Consider the following 18,553-nt stretch of genomic DNA (forward strand, 5'->3'; position numbering starts at 1 on the left):
CATTTTGGCTGTGGTGTTCATGTGTGTATAGGCCTATGTGTGTGCACATGTGTTATAAAATGTGATAATGTCTATGATGAAATCTTAACCTCTCCGTAAGATTTCCCCTTTATGACAAGATCTTGCTATGTGGCCTGGTCTGACTTGGAACTATCCTGCCTTGGCTCTGTGAATTACTAGGATTTACAGATCAGGGCAACCACTCTGGACTTTGATATAGTTCTTGATGCACAGTTTCTAAAAGCTAAACTAAGCTAGAGCACATAAATCTTTCTGAGTGTGTCTTAATACACACGGTCAACCTGCTTTCTAGGAAAGATGGAGAAACGACATCACCTGGTCCCAGTGGGAGAGGCTGACGCAGCAGCCTGTGACCTCAACATGGCATCTCCAAGGAGGCCGGAAGGAAAAGCTCGTCATGACGTGCACTGGTCCTCTCGGGGTCAGGACATTTCCCACAAGGGCCACTGTGTCTTTCTGGTTTGGTGCACACGTGTGTACATTGTCACCTGCTGTGGAGCTGCAGTGGCTGTCTCACAGCCGACTGTGGTTCTGTCCTAAATGTATCTGTCTGTCCTCGCATCCCTCTGTGTGTTTGTTATTTTTTCCCGCTATTTTATTTACATTCAATGTGTCGAAATCTTTACTTTTCTCTGAATCTGTACTTTTGTCTTCCACGGCTAGCGAAGTTTAGAAAGTCATTTCAGACCTACAGACTGCATTCATTCACATTTACTTCTAGTTTATGGCTTACAGTTTAAAAAAAGTATTTTTGGGATTTATGACAGCACGTGGTTCAAAGTACGACCCTGACCTTTCCTTTCCCCAACAGCTAGCAAGCATTCCCAATGTTCATTAACTCAATCTGGATCTATAACCCTGCCTCTCGAATGCATTAAATCACAAGACCAGAGCTTGGATCTGGCTGTCACATCCCATTCTTTAATCGGTTTATTCCTGAGCCCAACAAAGCTCTCATTAAATTGTGTTAATAATATATTTTAATTAATAATAAACCAGAACTATTTTGTAAGTCTGGTGTTTTTTAGCAATGTCTTTATTTTTTTTTTCTTCCCCACCTAAAATCGGTTTTTAAAATTCCTTTTCTTTTCTTTGGTTTTTAATGCCTTCTCCTTTGGCATATCTTTTTGTTATGGAAATTCCTACAATTTTTAATTTTAGTTGTTGCTGATGCAATTTCTTGGAGTCCCTATTGCCTCCCATCTGCTACTTCGGTAGCAGCAGGGAAACTCCCAACCTGTTGACAGAAATGGGGTAGAAGGGACAGAAAAGCCACAGAGGACAGGAAGGTGCCCCGACCTGGCAATACTCCATGTGGCAGCCAGGGAGCACTCAGGAGCCATGTCCCTATATGATACCATGTAGTGACCTCTCTGTAGGAGACCACAAAGACACCTGGCTTGCACTTTCCTTGGTATTTTAAATGAGATACTAGAGAAATCGTCATGTAATATAATAATAATAAAAAAAAAATCAATTAAGCACAAGCTTGTGACAGTTTCCTACCCAGAATAAGACAGCGCTCGCACATAGGGTGATCCGGATACACTTCCCACAGGTAGTAAACGGGATGCGCTCCTCCTCCTGATGAAGAAAAAGAGCTGGTCAAGAATGAAACTGTGGATACCTCTGGAGGTGTCAACAGGTCTTAGACTCAGCTAACCACCACCAAAACCCCAGTTCACATGCATACTGTTCTCACTCACAGCCAAGCAGTTAACTGATCTCAGACACCAGGCCAAGGACAGCATTCATCTGTTTGTTTGTTTATTTGTTTTGGTATTGGGTATTGAATTCAGGAACCTGAACTCACTGGGCATGTGCTCTCAGCTATCAGAGCTGTGGTTTTTGGTAAAGCTTTACATGTTAACGTGGTGTAACAATGAATTTTTGGAGCATTTCCATCTTATAGTTTATTAAGAGAAGGGAACAAGGCTCCTCTTGATTTACCTGGAAGAACAGCCAGAGTGTAACACCAGGTGTTAACACTGGCTGGCATTCAGTCTGTGCCAGGTAGTCTCCTGAGTTTTACACATATCAAACGCCATCAATGCTCATGATAGGAACACAGAAACATTCTATCACTCCATTATATAGAGGAGGAGGAAACGGAGGCACAGATCCAGGATCCCCTCGGCCCATAAGCTGCTGTCATGCCTGCAACGTCAACAACATACGACTCTCCTCCCTCACCCAGGGAGGCTGCCCGAGGCAACACGGTGACGCGGGGAATAAAGGAAGGTGAGATTTCATTCGGAAGTTTTAGCAAGCAGCATTTCACTGAGGATTTAATTCACGAGTTGACAATTTTAAATGACCGGGCCATCTCTGCTTTGGCTCTCCATAGGCTTTGTCACTGCTGGAGTTTCAGCTTTCATACTGAAATATCCACTCACAGGTACTGCCCTGTCCGCTCCAGCAAGCAGCAGTCATTATTCAGAACGGGGTTCCCTGCATCCCAAGAGACAAATGCCACCTGCTATGCTATTTATAAAATGAGGATGCTCAGGTGTTCCCCCACCTCTTCTAGCACCCACATTCTGAAAATCTGGGGGCTGATTTAGGAACCTACAGTTGGGGAGCTTCCTCAGACACGCCTTCCAGGAGCTACTCCTTTTCAAAACTCTGTTCCCACACTGGTGACCAGGGGTAGCTCTGAATTCCCTGAGTTGATAGAAATACAGTGGAAGACTCAGAGGTCAGCTCTTGGGGGTTGGGGGATGACCAGGGAGATGCGCAGCATTATTTCCTCTCTCTTTGCAGCAGTCATTGCAACAAATATACTCTGCCAGTGACAAATGCCTCACTCACACAGCCCTGGCACACGGTAGGATCTCAATATGCGTTCCCCTCCTTCAACCCCTTCTGACTTTAGATTAAGAGTCACGGTATTTTTTTGTGCCCATCCCAACCAGAAGGCGGGCCAGTGACTGAGACTGAGCACCAGAGAGAGGGACAGCCAGCTCAGGATGTAAAATGACTGCAAGGAAGATGCCTGTGACAGCCGAGACATCTGTAAATGCCAACGCATCTTTCCTTACTCATCTGAGCCATTCTTGCTGTCTCTAAAATAAATGCATTTTACAATAATTGCAAGAGAGGGCCCACAGTGGTCTCCACATACACTGTTCTAAGCAGTGCTCGGAACACATCTGGGATGGATGCTCAGCACCTCAGAGATGCCACAGTGGGCTCAGGCATCTGCACTGTTCACCTTATGATGGCTTGGTGGATTGTGTTGCAAACCACTTCAGAGAAAGCACTGCACTAAATCACCATGCTGAGAACATGCAGGGGTTGCAGTGCACTGCACCACCTTGCTGAGACCCTGCTGGGTGAGCACTGCACTTCATAACCTTACTGAGAACCTGCAGGGAGAGCACTGCACTGCATCACCTTGCCGAGAACCTGCAGGGAGAGCATAGACTGCAATAGAACAGACGTGTACCTGAGTGATCTCGTTTATCACCACGTGATTACACTGGGCTTCATACTCTGGCCGGGGCTGTTCCTCATGCTGTAGCTCAACTGTGTCCCATTCATACTCGAGCTCTGCCTGGCGCCGCTTCCAAAACTCCAAAAACAGCGTCACTGACAAGAGAGAAGAGGACAGCTTGGCTCTTTGAGGTTGGTGTCAGAACGCCATGCCGGGAATTACCACTCCCATTCTTGTGGTGAGTGCAATCTATTTATAGATTTAAGTAACATTTAAAAGGCAGAAAGGGTTGTTTTCTTTAAATGAAAATGTTGGTAGTTTACAAATGCTGTGAAACATGATGGTCGGGGGGTGGGGGAGTGGGGTGGGGTGGGGTGGGGCAATGGGCATGGTCAGAAGGCGAGTGTGCATGTCGGACACACAGCCTGCAGCCCACGCTTCTCCAACTGGACACACAAGGAATTCACTATTCAAGAGCAGCCAAGTTCAGCCTTCCCCCACATCCTCAGTTCTCCTCTTCCTCCCTCCCTCTGGGACTGGAATGGAAAGGAACAGTTACTTTATTGCTCTCTAAATAAGCCCAAACAGTACCATTATATGGAAAAATGTGGCTCTACTTCTGAATTTTGTACAACTATGAAAAAAAAAAACTCAGGCATCATTATTTTTCATAATCTGTAACTCAAAAGAGCTAAAAATGTTACGTGTTAATGGAAGATGCAGCTTCCCTAGGCTCTTTTAATTAGCCTACTGTCTTTAACTCTTCTTAAAAACTGAAATTACTGCAGTTCCATTCACAATTACCACTCCAGTGTCCACTACATGCTGAGAAGAAGAAAAAGAAAGAGAGACTCCTAGCTGCATGGGAATGACAGGCACAGCAGACAGAAGAGCGGACCTTTCTGGACACACAACAGAAACATCCAACAGTCCACTGGTTCTCAACCTGTGTGTCATGACCCTCACAGGGTCACATGATCAGATAGTCACATTATGATTCGTCACAGTGGCAAATGTAGAGTTATGAAGTAGCAAAGAGAATGATGTCATGGTTGGGGGTCATCACAACATGACGAATTGTATTAAAGGGTCGCGGCGTTAGGAAGGTTGAGAACCACTGCAGCAGATGCTTCAGGGACAAGCCACCAGAGGAGGGGACCATGTGGGTATCTTGGGACGGCTGAGGTGATCAGGTAAAGGAGGAAGGCGGCAGGTGAAAAGCTTAGCTTCCTTAGGGAGCTGCCCATGAGGAATCAAGGAGGCCGGGGCACTAGGTGCTTTCTATTCTGGCGCTGACTGAAGGGTTATGATGAGTGACAGGGGACAGCCAAGTGACAGACCTGCAGGAGGGCACAATACACAGGATACTATGAGCCTTGAAAGGATCTAGGGGTTTAATACAGGTTGGGAGGAGCACTGAACATGGTCTAGTAAGAACACAATTGCAGGAAGGCCTACATGCAAACACTAGATAAGGTGTGAAGGATGTTGCAGTGGACAGAATAGATAGAGTTGTAACAAAGTGGCTAGAAGAGACCAGGAATGCAGGCCAGGCTTTGGGTTGAGCAGTGTAGTAGAGGATCACATCTTAAAGGGAAGACTCTGGGCCAGTGTGGTGCTTTGAATGAGAATGACCCCCCCCCCCAGCTCATATATTTGAATACTTTGTTCCTAGTTGGTGGAACTATTTGGGGAGGACTAGGAGGTGTGGCCTTGTTAGAAGAGGTGTGTCACTGGGGCAAGCGTTGGGGTTTCAAAAGTCCAGGCCATTCATAAGCTCTCTGACTCCGACTGTGGATGAAGATGTGAGCCTCACCATGACAGACTCAACCTCTGGAATGGTAAGCCCAATTAAACATTCTTTTATAAGCTGTGTTTTATCATAGCAACAGAACAGTAACTAAGACAGCCAGTGATAATTTGTGTCTTGGGGCAGATGTCTAGTCAAGTACTGGAAGGGCCAGCCATATCAGGAGTCTGTTTTAAGTGTCAGCTGGGGCCTAACTAGGAGCAGATGGGATCACAAAATGAGGGGTCGACAGGGGTCCGTCTCACCCGAGCTGCATGCAAGATGTACTGGGGAACTTTAAGAAAGTCCTAATCACAGGCAACAACCCCGAGATTCTGGTTTAACTGGTGTAATAGGCCTGGAATGAGGCATGCTGTCTGAGCACAGGTGTTGGTTGTTATTTTTTTTTTTTTCTTGTCTTCCAGTCAGTAGTCAAGGTTGAGAGTTGGTCCTGCAGAGCTGAGTGGGAAGCCTGCAGCTAGGAGGAAAGGCTGGGATGCCAGAGAAGGAGCCTGGACTCAACACTTTCCAAGAGAGAAGAGCAAGGAAATACTCAAGCACCCACTTCCCAGGCTTGCTCGTATGTCTACTTCACCCACAGTCAGCTGGAGTAAAAATGGTCTGCAGGTTGGAATCGGTTCCATTCAGGGCAGAATGCTGGTTCCATTGAAAAGCACTCAGGCCTTCAGTGTAAATGGATGTTTCCTGTCCCTACCACCCAGTCCCAAATAACCGACTCAGAGGCTGAATATTACTTATAAATGCTCGTCAATAGCTCAGGCTTGTTACTAACTTAACTCTTACACTTAAAGTAACCCATAGTTCTATTTATGCTTTGTCACGTGCCTCATGGCTTGTTACCTCTTTTTACACATCCTGCATGCTAGGTGGCTGGCTGGCATTTCTCCTGACTCTGCCCTCCTCCTTCCTATGATCCTCAGTTTGCCTTTCCTGCCTAACTTCCTGCCTAGCTACCCGCTTGTCAGCTTTTTATTAGCCAATACATATTCACATTATAGAAAAGGATTGTTCCACAGCATCCTGCGGTATCTCTGAACTTCTCTAAGGGGGAATGAAGTAACTGCTTGTCACTGGATAAACACCTTCAGGACACTAGGCAGTTTTGTGGAGCAAGCTGTGACCGCCAGTTTTGTTGCCCACAGGAGCTATGCTAGCCTCAAGTGGCAGGCATTTCCTGAGACCCCTTCTGGAGAGTATGAGCCACCTGGTGGCAGCCCTCTCAGGCTGACTATGGAACTGAAGCACCCCAGAAAATACCCACACAGCCTATCAAACAGAAGGCCTACTTTAATTTACCCAAGTATGCGGCCCCGCTCCAGAAGCTGACTCCACTGTCTTGTAACTATGAGACCTTTCTAGTAAAGCATACTCTCTCTCACAAAGAGCACCCTATTTCCTCTATCAATTGCTGTGGGATGTTCTGTATGGCAAATGTGTTGCTCTGATTGGTCAATAAATAAAACACTGATTGGCCCGTGGCTAGGCAGGAAGTATAGGCAGGACTAACAGAGAGGAGAAAAGAAAGACCAGGAAGGCAGAAGGAGTCACGGCCAGGCGCTGCCAGGACAAGCAACATGTGAAGACGCCAGTAAGCCATGAGCCACGTGGCGAGGTATAGATTTATAGAAATGGATTAATTTAAGCTATAAGAACAGTTAGCAAGAAGCCTGCCATGGCCATACAGTTTGTAAGCAGTATAAGTCTCTGTGTTTACTTGGTTGGGTCTGAGCGGCTGTGGGATTGGCGGGTGACAAAGATTTGTCCTGACTGTGGGCAAGGCAGGAAAACTCTAGCTACAATCAATCCCCCTTTTAACACATGAGGCATGCATGTAAGCCTGACCTGCATTTGCTTCTAGGCTTATGTCTGTCACAGTCACCATGTCACTGTCATGGAGGCAGGGATGTCTTGTTAGCAAGCATACACTAGACATTAAACAAATGCACAGAGTGAATGCATTGAAGGGATGTACCAGAAACTGAGTATCCCCCAACCTTGGCCTGAGGGAACCAATCTTAGAGATGCATATCAGATATCCTGCATATCATATATTTACATCATGATTCATAACAGTAGCAAAATGACAGTTAAGAAATAGCAACAAAATAAATTTACGGCTGGGGGGTCACCACAACATGAGGAGCTGTATCAAAGGGTCACAGCATTAGGAAGCTTGAGAACCACTGCTCTTGTCAATCAGATGCAGTTAAAATTCTCCCAGTACCCACCAATGTAACAAGAGATGAAGGAGGGCTGCATGGATCTCAACATCAAAACGATTTCTATTAATTATGATAGTATTGCATCAAAAGAAAAAATATGTATCAGATGAAGATGACTAAACACAAAAAGCGGCTGAGAGCAGTGTAGTATTATGTTCTATAACATAAAAAGGGCAAGACACGGACTCTGAGAGGCCGAGGTGTTCTGATGCTGTAAGAGTCTGAGATGTCTTTAAAAGGCCTCTAACTCCAGATGTTGTTACTTACAAGGTTCTCTCTGTTACCCCATTCCGTGTTTCTAACCCAGACTCTCGTGCAGACTTTTTAATGCTCACTAGCCACGTCTGTGTGTCACAGAAATGGGGACAGAGGAGGGAGCAGGATGGACAGCTCAGGCCTGGGACCACCACTTACAGTCAGTTCCTTGATCCCCAAGTGCAGGTCACGGGACCTTCCGATTCCCCGGATCTTCAGGAGCCAGGGGTCTGCCGGTTTCCCAGAGATCACTAGGGCCTTGTTTAAGGCTTGCCCTCACATGTGATCACTGAAAAACGGCATTGTACAACCAGGTGTCTAAGCCAGGAGAGTCAGGTAAGGAGGAATGTCGGGGCTGGGATGCGGTCATGATTGTTAACCACAGCTCGTGCTTAGGAGTCCACGAGTCAACCCAGGCTGGTGCAGCCTAAATGGGGGCTATCCCTAGGTAAGTACACGATCAGCACTATACCGATGATAAAAGTTTTTCTCCCCTCCACCTTTTCCATTTCTAGAGAACAGAAAGAGTCAGGGCCAGACCCACGGTTCTAAAGGAGAGGTTATAGGAGCGGAATGGCCGCGGTGAGGGATGACTTCAGAGCGTCCCACCGCCTGGATGCTGCCATTCCAGACTTTCTGTAACGAGGTTCACAGCAGTTGTCCTCACAAGGCAGACGTAACAAGGAAATCAGCATGAAGCCTTTGGAGAGTTCATCACATACACGCTCAAAGCTGTGTACATACGTATGATGCTACAGGCCACGCAGAGACACTTCCTGCACTCTGAAGTCAGACAAGATGGATCGGCAGCCTGGTGCATGACAGTTCCATAACCAGGGTGCAGTTAACGGTCACAGGAGGGGAAGTTACTTAGGAAATCTGAGGTTTGTCTCTCCTGCACACACACACACACACACACACACACACACACACACACAAATGCCTCGCCTTTCAGGTTGAAATGCATGTAACTTTGAAAATGGGAATCCCCCCTCTATATAAGAATGTTTATACCAATTAAACACTCAAACGTCTGCATTTAAATAAAATGCTTTCCTGTTACGTTATTGATGCTACACAGATTAAAAAGGATGAACAGCACCCAGTTTCTGTGCAGATCTTGCACGTTAAGGTTGCATTGTTTCTATTATTACAGAGAACTTGCTATTATCACTACAGTGAAATATACTTAAAAACTTTCCAATCTTGTGAAAGTGTATAAAGAACCAAGCCCATGCTGCTCCCTGCCTCCCCCTGCCCCCCGCCGCCCCCCGCCAGGCAGGATCCCAGCTGTGGGAATTGTTGTAGCACAGGGGTAAGCATTCCTGACCTACAAGCCATGCTGAGTGCTGACTTTGGAATATTTTAGATTTTGAATTTTCAGTTTAAAGATGTCCCTGTGATAGTCTATTTCAAGGGGAAGAGGAAGAAGTAGAGGAAGAGGAAGAGGAGGAGAAGAGGGGAAAGGAGGAGGAAATGACTGAGTTCTGAAACACTTGTGGTCCTGAGCATTTGGGATAACGGACACTGAAACTGTGATGACTTCTGATGACTCACGCCCTCTGCCCTTGTGTAGTCCCCTCCACCTCATCCCCTCATTGCTCAGGCTTAGCTGCCTGACTTGCTGCAGCTGATGGGACATGAACAAACCATGCACTAATAGGCTCAATGCCACTGTTGCAAGGGTGGGTGCATCTTGCCTGGCAAGTTGGTACCCAGGGCGCAAAAGTGGCATGACTTTTATAGGGTGGCCAGTTGTTTTTTGCTTGGATTTGGGGTCTGTTTCACAGGAGAGATTTCAGGCCCGGTACTATAAAGCTGTTCAAAAGCCCATGGCTGGAGAGGCCCTAGGCCCTAGGGTGGGATCTACTATTGTCAGTTTGCTAAATGGTTGAGCTGTCAAGCTGTCACTTCTAAGCATCTAATTTAAACCCACAGATCTGGGCTGCTCGCAGCCTCAGTAGAGAAGCTTTTCCTTGGGCTGAGCATCAGGTAATGAACACGTCTAACTGGTCAAAGTACCGAGACTAAGTAACCATGAGTGCTTAGCCCTCAATGGGACATCTTTTATCAGACCCCTGCTGAGCTCGGTTCAGGGAACATTGAAGAAGAAGAGGTAAAAAGAATTTAATAGCCAGAGGGGAGGGAAGAGTGCCATGAAATCCTGTCTTCTGGGAAAGACGAGGCTATTGCCCTCACAGACTCATAGCAGCTATGGGTTACCTGCAGGAGACTCACACAAAATAAGCCAGCCTGATTACCACACAGACTGTGGGTGGGCTCACAGGACCACGCCCCTAACTGAGGGGCTGCTGGCATTCAGTAGCTGCTTGGGGAGGGAGAGTCACTGGAGGGGTGGCCAGAGGTAGGTTTCCATGTTCCGTGGATGGTGGCACACCCAGGTAGCCTTAACTGGACTTAGTGGGTTATTTTAGAAGAGGGGTCCATGAAGCTGAGAGAGGATCTGGGGGGAACTGAAGAGGGGAACTGGGGAGTGGATAGGATCATATTTCATTGTAGCGATGTATGAAATTCTCAAAGAATCAACATCGATACTTTGGAATGTTCAACACGTTGGGGCTGGTGTTCCTCTGCTTCCTTTTACAGCTCTGAAGCCCCATAAAGAATCCTAGGCTAGACCAATTGAGGGTGAGAGACCATATGGAACCCCACAGAGCAAGCCAGGCTTTGTCCTGCCAGATCACCTCTATACTGTGAAGCCAGTGGCTTACCACAGAGATCAGCTGAGCCAGGAGGTGGGGGGCCATGTGTGACTCAGAGAATTGAGAGGAATAATAAAACGGGAAACCAGGTGTGTTGGCGAAGCCAGGGCCTCTTGAGGTAGATTCTCATACAGGAAAATCTAACGACACCTAGAAATGAAGCTCTGGGGGAAGCCGAAGCGCAGCCAGGACACCGTCCTAAAAGTGGGCCAGTTTAATAGCTTACACAAAAATCGTACCAACACCATCAGACTGAGAGAAAAGTGGAAAGCAACTTACCCCACACTCCCATAAACACCGCGAAGACCAGGGTTCCAAAACTGTCAAAGATGCACAGTTTCTGGAAAACAGAACAATGGTTCGTAAATAAATGAATGCTTCACTTGTCAGAATTCAGCAAATCCCGAGCGCTCTGTGCGCTCTGCAACCTGAGCGGTCGCTAGGGCCGGTGCCGGCTTAGCAACCACGACACGTACGACGTGCTCACAGATGGAATTTCTCGCATTTTTAAAAGCAAACAGCTTTCGCCGCCTGAGCCCGAGTGCATTTTCTAGTGGAATCTTCCCCACACCGCGATAAAGAAATAGGCGCATCTGCTAAGATTGCAGGCCGTTAAAGCATCTTTTATGAGCTGTCAGAGTGACGCGAAGGACGGAGCCGGCGGCGCTAAGAATCGAGTGCCCTCTGAGCAACTTTATGATTTGCTTCTTATCATTGTCTCATTCCCCTCAGAGGATAAATTCCAGAAATACCTTCTTTTCTTATTATTAAAAAAAAAAAAATACAAAGCTGAGTTTATGGGGTGATGGCTTTCCCTCCAGGAGCGCCCTGCTTCCTCCACTCCAAGGACAGCTTCGCTCCTGTCACCGACGGGCTTCCAGTGGGATAAAGGCTATGCAGGCGCTTCTATCTATGTCTGCAGCATTATTAGGTAGGACTACCTATATAATAATCATCATAGAGGATGACCCTCTCACTGCCGCCAAACTTGATCTCTCCGCTGATCCATATACATAGTCTTTACGACTTCCTGGAAAAAGTTTTAGTCGGTTACCAACCTTCAATAGTGAGCATCTATCAACTTCCTTAAGAGAGAACCCACAAAGCTCACGGAAAAGTGGGAGACCTGGACTCTGCCTGCTTTACAAGTGACCACATGGAGAGGCAACGGGGGTGGTGGGGTGGGGGGTGTGTGGGGGTGTGTGGGGGTGTGGGCAAAGGCTCCAGGTGAACAAGGAAACTTCTGCAGTGATAACACATTCAAAGCTGTTTCTAAGTAGGGAGTGGACTTTGCTTTACAGAATTTTTCTTTTCTTTTCTTTTCTTTTTTTTTTTTTTTTTTTTGTGTGTGTGTGTGTGTGTTGCCTTTTATACTCAAAGTGATGTCATTTTCATGTATGCAAAATCATTGGTTATTTTCATAAGACCCGTATCTAGTTAGTTATGTTCTCCTCCACCTGGCTTCTGAAAGAGATATATGTCCCTTCAACCATCCACGTGGACCTTGATCCAACAGCATGATTCTAAATGGTCGCATGAAACAATTCCTAAAAACACACAAGCACACACCCCTTCAGCTCCAGGAAAAGGGACTTGTCACGCCTAGCTGTCCTGGGGAACAGAGCTGAGGCCTGTGTCCCACAAATGATGCTTTTGTATGTTTTTATCTTTGCCTTTTAGAAAAACTGCCTGCTCTGAGATGTCTTTTAACATGATGGTCTGCCCTTTATTGCAAATAACTGCACACAGGGAGCCATGAAAGGTATTCCAAATGTGTAATCTCCTCAAGACCACTCCCATTTTGGAATTGGTACAAGTCATGCCAATTGCCTAGTGCCCAAGGAGTGATATGCCTGGTACCCCAGGACAGGTGTAGACATAGATGAAGTCACCATGCTAGTCACATATGGGAGAATCATGGGCTCAGGAAAAGAAGTAGACATTTGGCCTTTCTGCTTTGTCCCACGAGAGCTATGGGAGCAGGAGCAGGGGTGATGATATGGGACATGCTTGGTTAGCAGCCTCACTTAGCTCAATTGGCAGCTGGCACAGTGGACCAGATGCCATAGTAAGAACAGCCCCAAGTCAGTATTTTGTTGGAGTCACATCAGTTAGTGAACATCTCCTTAGAAGAAATTAGCGAGTCAATGTACTAAAGATGGAAGACGCAAGAAATTCCTCTTTTCTGCCCCATCCTCTCCCCCTTTCCCTCAGATGCTTGTCTTGGTCTCCTTCCCTTTGTCCATGGCTCCCACGAGGTTCAAGAAGTCCTCTAGGGAAAACAACAGAACTAAAGACCTGCAGGCACCCCCAGACGATGAAAGACACTTGAAAGTCCTGATCTAAGGTGGGGTGAGTGGAGTCCAAGGAATGAAAGCGTGAGTGAGGAGGGAGGGGGGAAAAAAGGACATCTTAAGAAGGGACCTTCCCCTGTGGCTTTCTGGGAGTACCACCACTGCACCCGCCTCAGGGCCAGAGCCTCCGGGAACGCACTAACAAGTGTCTTTTAATTTATCAGTCAAAAGCCAGTGACCAGCAGCTCCCCTGAGTCTCTGTAATCTACAACACACAGTCTACTACTCCACAGTTCAGGCATTGCCTTGGCCCAAGGGGCAGGCAGTTAAATCTTTTTAAATCTATAAATTAAGCGTAGAAATCAGTAAGGCTGACAGTGTGCCACAATCACCATAATTAGTAGTAGGAGAAGTTTCTCAAACACAAATCTGGATTTCAGGGTTGTGTGCCTGGTGCTTACCAGCCAGTGAGGAACGGGGCATGGCCCTGGTGAGCAGCGCAGATCTGCTACAGCTCCTGTCCCTGCCAGTTTCTAGGTGTGTGAGCATAACAGACCGCTTCGTCTCTCAGGGCCTCCGTGTTTCATCTTGTAAAATGAGAGAATGATTCTGCCTACCTCACAGGTACTTTGCATCAAATGTGATGTTATCAGTATAATATAAAACAGGCCTAGCAAGATGGTCCAGGAGGGTAAAGGGGCTTTGCTATACAAACCTGGTAACTTGGAACCCCCAAAAAAGTGGCAAGAGAGGACCAAATCCACAAAATTGTCCTCTCCCTTTAATGCTTGCTTGCGTGTGTGTGTGTGTGTGTGTGTGTGTGTGTGTGTGTGTGCGCGCGTGCGCGTGGACAAGAGGACAGAGAAGACTCACATCAGAGACCAGCACAGTCAAGAGAAGCCAGGCTGTTTTCCTCCCTGCTGAGGAAAAGCATCTGTGATGTAGTCAGAATAGCTCTCTCATTTTACAGGTTGAGAGCTGAGGACCCGTGCGATCAAGCTGTCTGTTAAGCTCGTTGCCCCTCAGTACACTCCCTCTTCCTCTCACTGCTCGACCTAAGCTTCCTGGGTCATAAGAGCTCACCCCACTTGCCAGCATTTGGGGTATCACGTGTGTTTTGTCTTGCAAGGATGTTTTGAGGAAAGCATCCTTTCCCAATCACTGAGATACAAACCCTTCCTTCTATATTAACAGAAACAGTCTTAACTGACCCACAGGGTCCTTAAAAATCCAAGCAGAGTTCCCACATGCTTTGAAAGGGGGAAATACAAACTGCATGATTACAAACTTCAGGCTTCATTAGCACACATTTATAAGCACACATTTTAGGTTTTTTTATTCACTTGAATTAAGGCAAATACTTGCAATAGTATGTACCTATGGCTGAGGCTACAGCTCAGTGGTAGGGCAACCCCCAACTCTGAGAAAACTAAAACTCTATTCAAAACAAGCTGAGTTTGGGACTTTTGTTGGGTCAACTGAGATCCTTCAGTAGGTTCAAACCCACTGTCCTTACTCTCCCTGAGCTGTCACCCTCAATTTATTACCTGTAAATGTACCATAAGCATGTGCACGGTCCACTACTTTTCAGTGTGTTGGGAGGGTTACTCAAGAAACCCCTTTCTAAATTCCTCAGAGGGGGAATAATTTGTATGTTATGATTTACATGATTATTTTACGTAAGCATCTAGAACAGCAAAAGTTACCTTCGAGGATTCACAGGTGATATTCAGCCTCCAGAATGGACACAGCTTGTCGCACTGGGGACACATCAGGATCTGGCCGCCGATGTCGGGGTCACAGACCTCTTTGCTAACAAAAGAGAAATAAAGCAACTTAAAAACCTTAGCAAAGGGCTTCTGTTTTCAAGCCTCATAATAAAATCCAGGTCCATCCATGACAAGCAACAGAACCGAAGCCTACGAAACAGGATCACAAGTGACAGTCACTGTTCTGATGAAGGTTCGCCACACAGAAGCGATAAAAAACATACGGAATAGTAAATGGTCTACTTCTTTTCTTTAAAAAAGTATATATTTTAAAATATGCAAATATATATTTAAATATGTAAATATATATTTACATATTTCAAAAAATCGTAACCTTTATTTTTATTTCTCTGTATAGGCGTTTGCCAGCATATATGTCTATGAACCATGGGCATAGAAGCCAGAGAGAACACTGGATCCCCTGGCATTAGAATTACAAATGTTTGTCAGTCAGCAAGGGGTGCTGGGAATAGAACCCAGGTCTTCTGGAAGAGCAGTCAGTGTTCTTAACCACTTAGGCACCTCCCTGGCCCGTAATATTTTAATATAATCTATTTTATTAATTCTTCAAGAATTTCATACAATGCCCAAATCTGCTCTTAACTCAGGGATATGACAAAGGGCCGTCCTTCATAACTGCTTTGGCTGGAGATCTCTGAATCACAGAGAGCCCAGAGAAGCAAGGCTGTGGGGGCTGGGGGGAGAGAAACCGGCTACCTCTACGTACCACCCAGGAACCTGCTGGGCTCCATAAAACCTCTCCAGTTGCTGTTTGTATTTGATCTAGAAATACACTTCCACTTCTTCCATGAGCCTCAGACAGAAGCCACTTAACCCCCTCCCCCCACATCCTAGATCCTAGGATTTGTCAAAGCATTATGTCTGGCCTTGATTATCCAGAGATAATAAGAGCATATTTAGTAAAGTTTGTGGACACAAAATCAATATAGAAAGTATACACAGAGAAACAAAAGAGATTTTCTCCTTATCTACCTGTTAACAACTGGGAAATAATTTTTAAAACCTGTTTTTCAGTAGCTTAACAAGTATAGTGTCGAAGAAAGAATCTAATCAAAGAAGTATTAAAATTCATATGGAAAAAACTATAAAACTTGGTCAAATGGAATGAAGACCTGCATCATGATTTTCAGAATTGTTTGTGGTGGTGGAGGTCAGTGTTTGTGTTAGATCGCTTCCATTTGATCTATAAATTTCACGGAAGACCCAAAATTCAGAATAGACAATTTACTAATTAGGCACTGCTGGTACAAGCGAACAGCCAACCAACAGCACGAAACAAAACATGCAAAGATTTCTACCCTTAACCAAACATCTGGGCCCAAGTTTAGGAAGATGAGAACGGACAGCTCAATTCATGACACTCGGAAAAACAGGACCTTAAATAAACCCCAATTGTATCACCAAAATAAATTCCACTCAGGAAATGAGAATGACAGCGGCAGAATAGGAAAGAGAAATCGATGGCGCTGGAGAGTCAGGCTCCATGGTTAAAAGAGTCCATGCTGCTCTTGCAGAGGACCCGAGTTGGGTTGCCAGCACCTACACAGGGCAGCTCACAACTGCCTGTAACTCCAGTTCCAGAGGACCTGATGCTCTCTCTGGCCCTTGGGGGCATCTGTTCTCGAGTGTATGTCTTTGTCCGCGCGCGCGCGCGCACACACACACACGCACACACACACATACATACACGCGCACACACACACACACATTTGAAAATGAAAGAAATCTTTTTTTAAAGGAGAAAATAACAACAATAAAAGAATATTTCAGAGGCTGGAGAGATGGCTCAGTGGTTAAGAGCACTGACTGCTCTTCCAGAGGACCTGGGTTCAAGTCCCAGCACCCACATGGCAGCTCACAACTGTCTGTAACTCAAGATCTGATATCCTCACACAGTCATACATGCAGCAAAACACCAATGCAAATAAAAATAAATAAATTTAAAAAAAGGAATATTTCAACAATCTTAGGTTAAGGAGAAATGCTGTCAACATGGAAACAAAACCCACAGAGGAAGTTACTCATACATTCAAGATTCAATGAGAAGAGGCAAGACAGTGTAGACTGCTCCTACAGGTGATGCCATTTCAGATGGACCCTGCTGCAATGGGGCCAGCATTATCGTTGGTTAGGTGACTGTGCACCTAGCCCAGAGAAATGAATGGGTTTGGGAAGCATGTCTGAGAGAACTGAGTAAGCGCTCAGAAAACCCACCTGTGGTGGTATTGTGTATTCTAATAAATTTATCTGGGGTCAGAGAACAGACAGCCACTAGATACAAAGGCTAGAAAATGGTGGCACTCACACCTTTAATCCTAGCATTCCAGAGATAGAAATCCCTCTGGATCTCTGTGAGTTCAAGGCCACATTGGAAATAGCCAAATATGGTGACACGCCTTTAATCCCAGAAAGCCAGCCTTTAATCCCAGAAAGCCAACCTTTAATCCCAGGGAGTGGTGGTAGATAGCAGAAAGATATATAAAGCGTGAGGACCAGAAACTAGCGGAATTTGGCTGGTTAAGCATGTGGCTGGTTAAGCATTCAGGCTTTGGAGCAACACAGTTCAGCTGAGATTCATTCTGGATGAGGACTCAGAGGCTTCCAGTCTGAGGAGACAAGACCAGCTGAGGATCCGGCAAGGTGAGATAGCTGTGGCTTACTCTGTCTCTCTGATCTACCAGCATTGACCCCGATAACTGGCCTCGGGTTTGATTTTATTAATAAGAACCTTTAAAATTCCTGCTACACCCACCCATTCACAGTGCCAATGAGAAGGATAAAAATGTTCAAAAAAAGTTCACCCTTTTCTGAACTCGGAAAATTAACCAAATGCTTACAGCTACCTAATGACCCTTCCGTGTGTGTGTGTGTGTGTGTGTGTGTGTGTGTGTGTGTGTGTGTGTGTGTGTGTGTGTGAAGGGACTGGCTAATCTGTGGTTTGTAGGATTTTAACAGGCCGGCTGCCATGCCTGTCTCCTCAGGTTCGTGGCAGCCTTACAACCCAGCAGCCTTCTAGCCATTATGAACAAGAGCAGGCTCCTAGCAGCCGAGTGGGGCAGACAGTGTCTGTAGCTGCTTCGGGGACCCCTACCCAGGTGCGTCCGTGTTTGACCTGCCCAGCAGCTCCCTGGAAAAGCTTCATGATGTTCAGGATGAGCTTTGTCATTTTTTCACCTCATACCCTGAGCTTCTACCGTGAAAAAAGCCCAACCTCCAACTGTCTGCTTTAAGAATCTCCAGGAATTACTTAACATGGCACCTGCTTGAGTCAGTAATAACCGTAAGAGAACCTGGAGTCTAACCCTGGGGTTCTGCAGAAGCCAGAAGGAAGCCTTAGGAGAACCAAATACTGTCCCTCGGAGTGTCGGACACATTCCCAGTGCACATGGCAAGGAAAAAGGATAGGGCCCAGCACCAAGGAAATCACCACCATCCAGCCGCTGTCGAATGATCTACTGAACACAGATTTTAGTGCCCATATAAGGCAGGTGATACAGACCATGGGATCAGTGCAGGAAATGAGCAAGAGAAGCAGAGACAGAGAAACAAAGAGAAACCGCGACAAACTCTGAGGGAAAGCTCATTCCCAGGGTTCCTACGGTGTAATATTTAAAATGTCAAATTCCCAACATTGCAAGTCACAGGCACATCCGAAACCTGAAAAGTACAGCACTAACAGAGTAAGGATCGACCTGGGGATACTGGAACATTCTATTCATTAAAGTCTTTAAATAAGCAAGTATGTATAGAGAACTAAAGGAAATCCTACCTAAGGAATTAAAGAAACAGTGTGAGCATGTCTCACCAAACAGGAAAGCAGTAAGTTCAAGAGAACTAACTAGAAACTTAAGTAAGGCACAACACCAATGAAAAAATTCACGAAAGGCACGCCTCTGCAGATAAGACACTTAATGTTGTATCTATTAAGATTATACAGTCTGAGAAATGGAAAGATAAAGGAATAGAAAACACCCATGAATCCAGCTTCAAACACCAGCGGGA

The 18,553-nt window shown here is 45.9% G+C and overlaps 1 protein-coding gene across 2 annotated transcripts in view; it reads right to left on the minus strand.

The window, feature by feature from the left end:
• The window catches only part of Ano6 (anoctamin 6), a 187,564-nt gene that overhangs the window by 29,552 nt on the left and 139,459 nt on the right, over positions 1–18,553 (minus strand). For both annotated transcript variants that reach the window (XM_028869300.2, XM_028869301.2), the window contains 4 exons: positions 14,468–14,573; positions 10,747–10,807; positions 3,470–3,612; positions 1,528–1,605 (listed from right to left, as the gene is read on the minus strand). In XM_028869300.2, coding sequence (XP_028725133.1) covers positions 1,528–1,605; positions 3,470–3,612; positions 10,747–10,807; positions 14,468–14,573 — 388 coding nt within the window. The remainder of the gene's footprint in view (positions 1–1,527; positions 1,606–3,469; positions 3,613–10,746; positions 10,808–14,467; positions 14,574–18,553) is intronic.

Source organism: Peromyscus leucopus, chromosome 20 (assembly GCF_004664715.2).
Source record: "Peromyscus leucopus breed LL Stock chromosome 20, UCI_PerLeu_2.1, whole genome shotgun sequence".
In the NCBI taxonomy this organism is placed as follows: Eukaryota; Metazoa; Chordata; class Mammalia; order Rodentia; family Cricetidae; genus Peromyscus; species Peromyscus leucopus.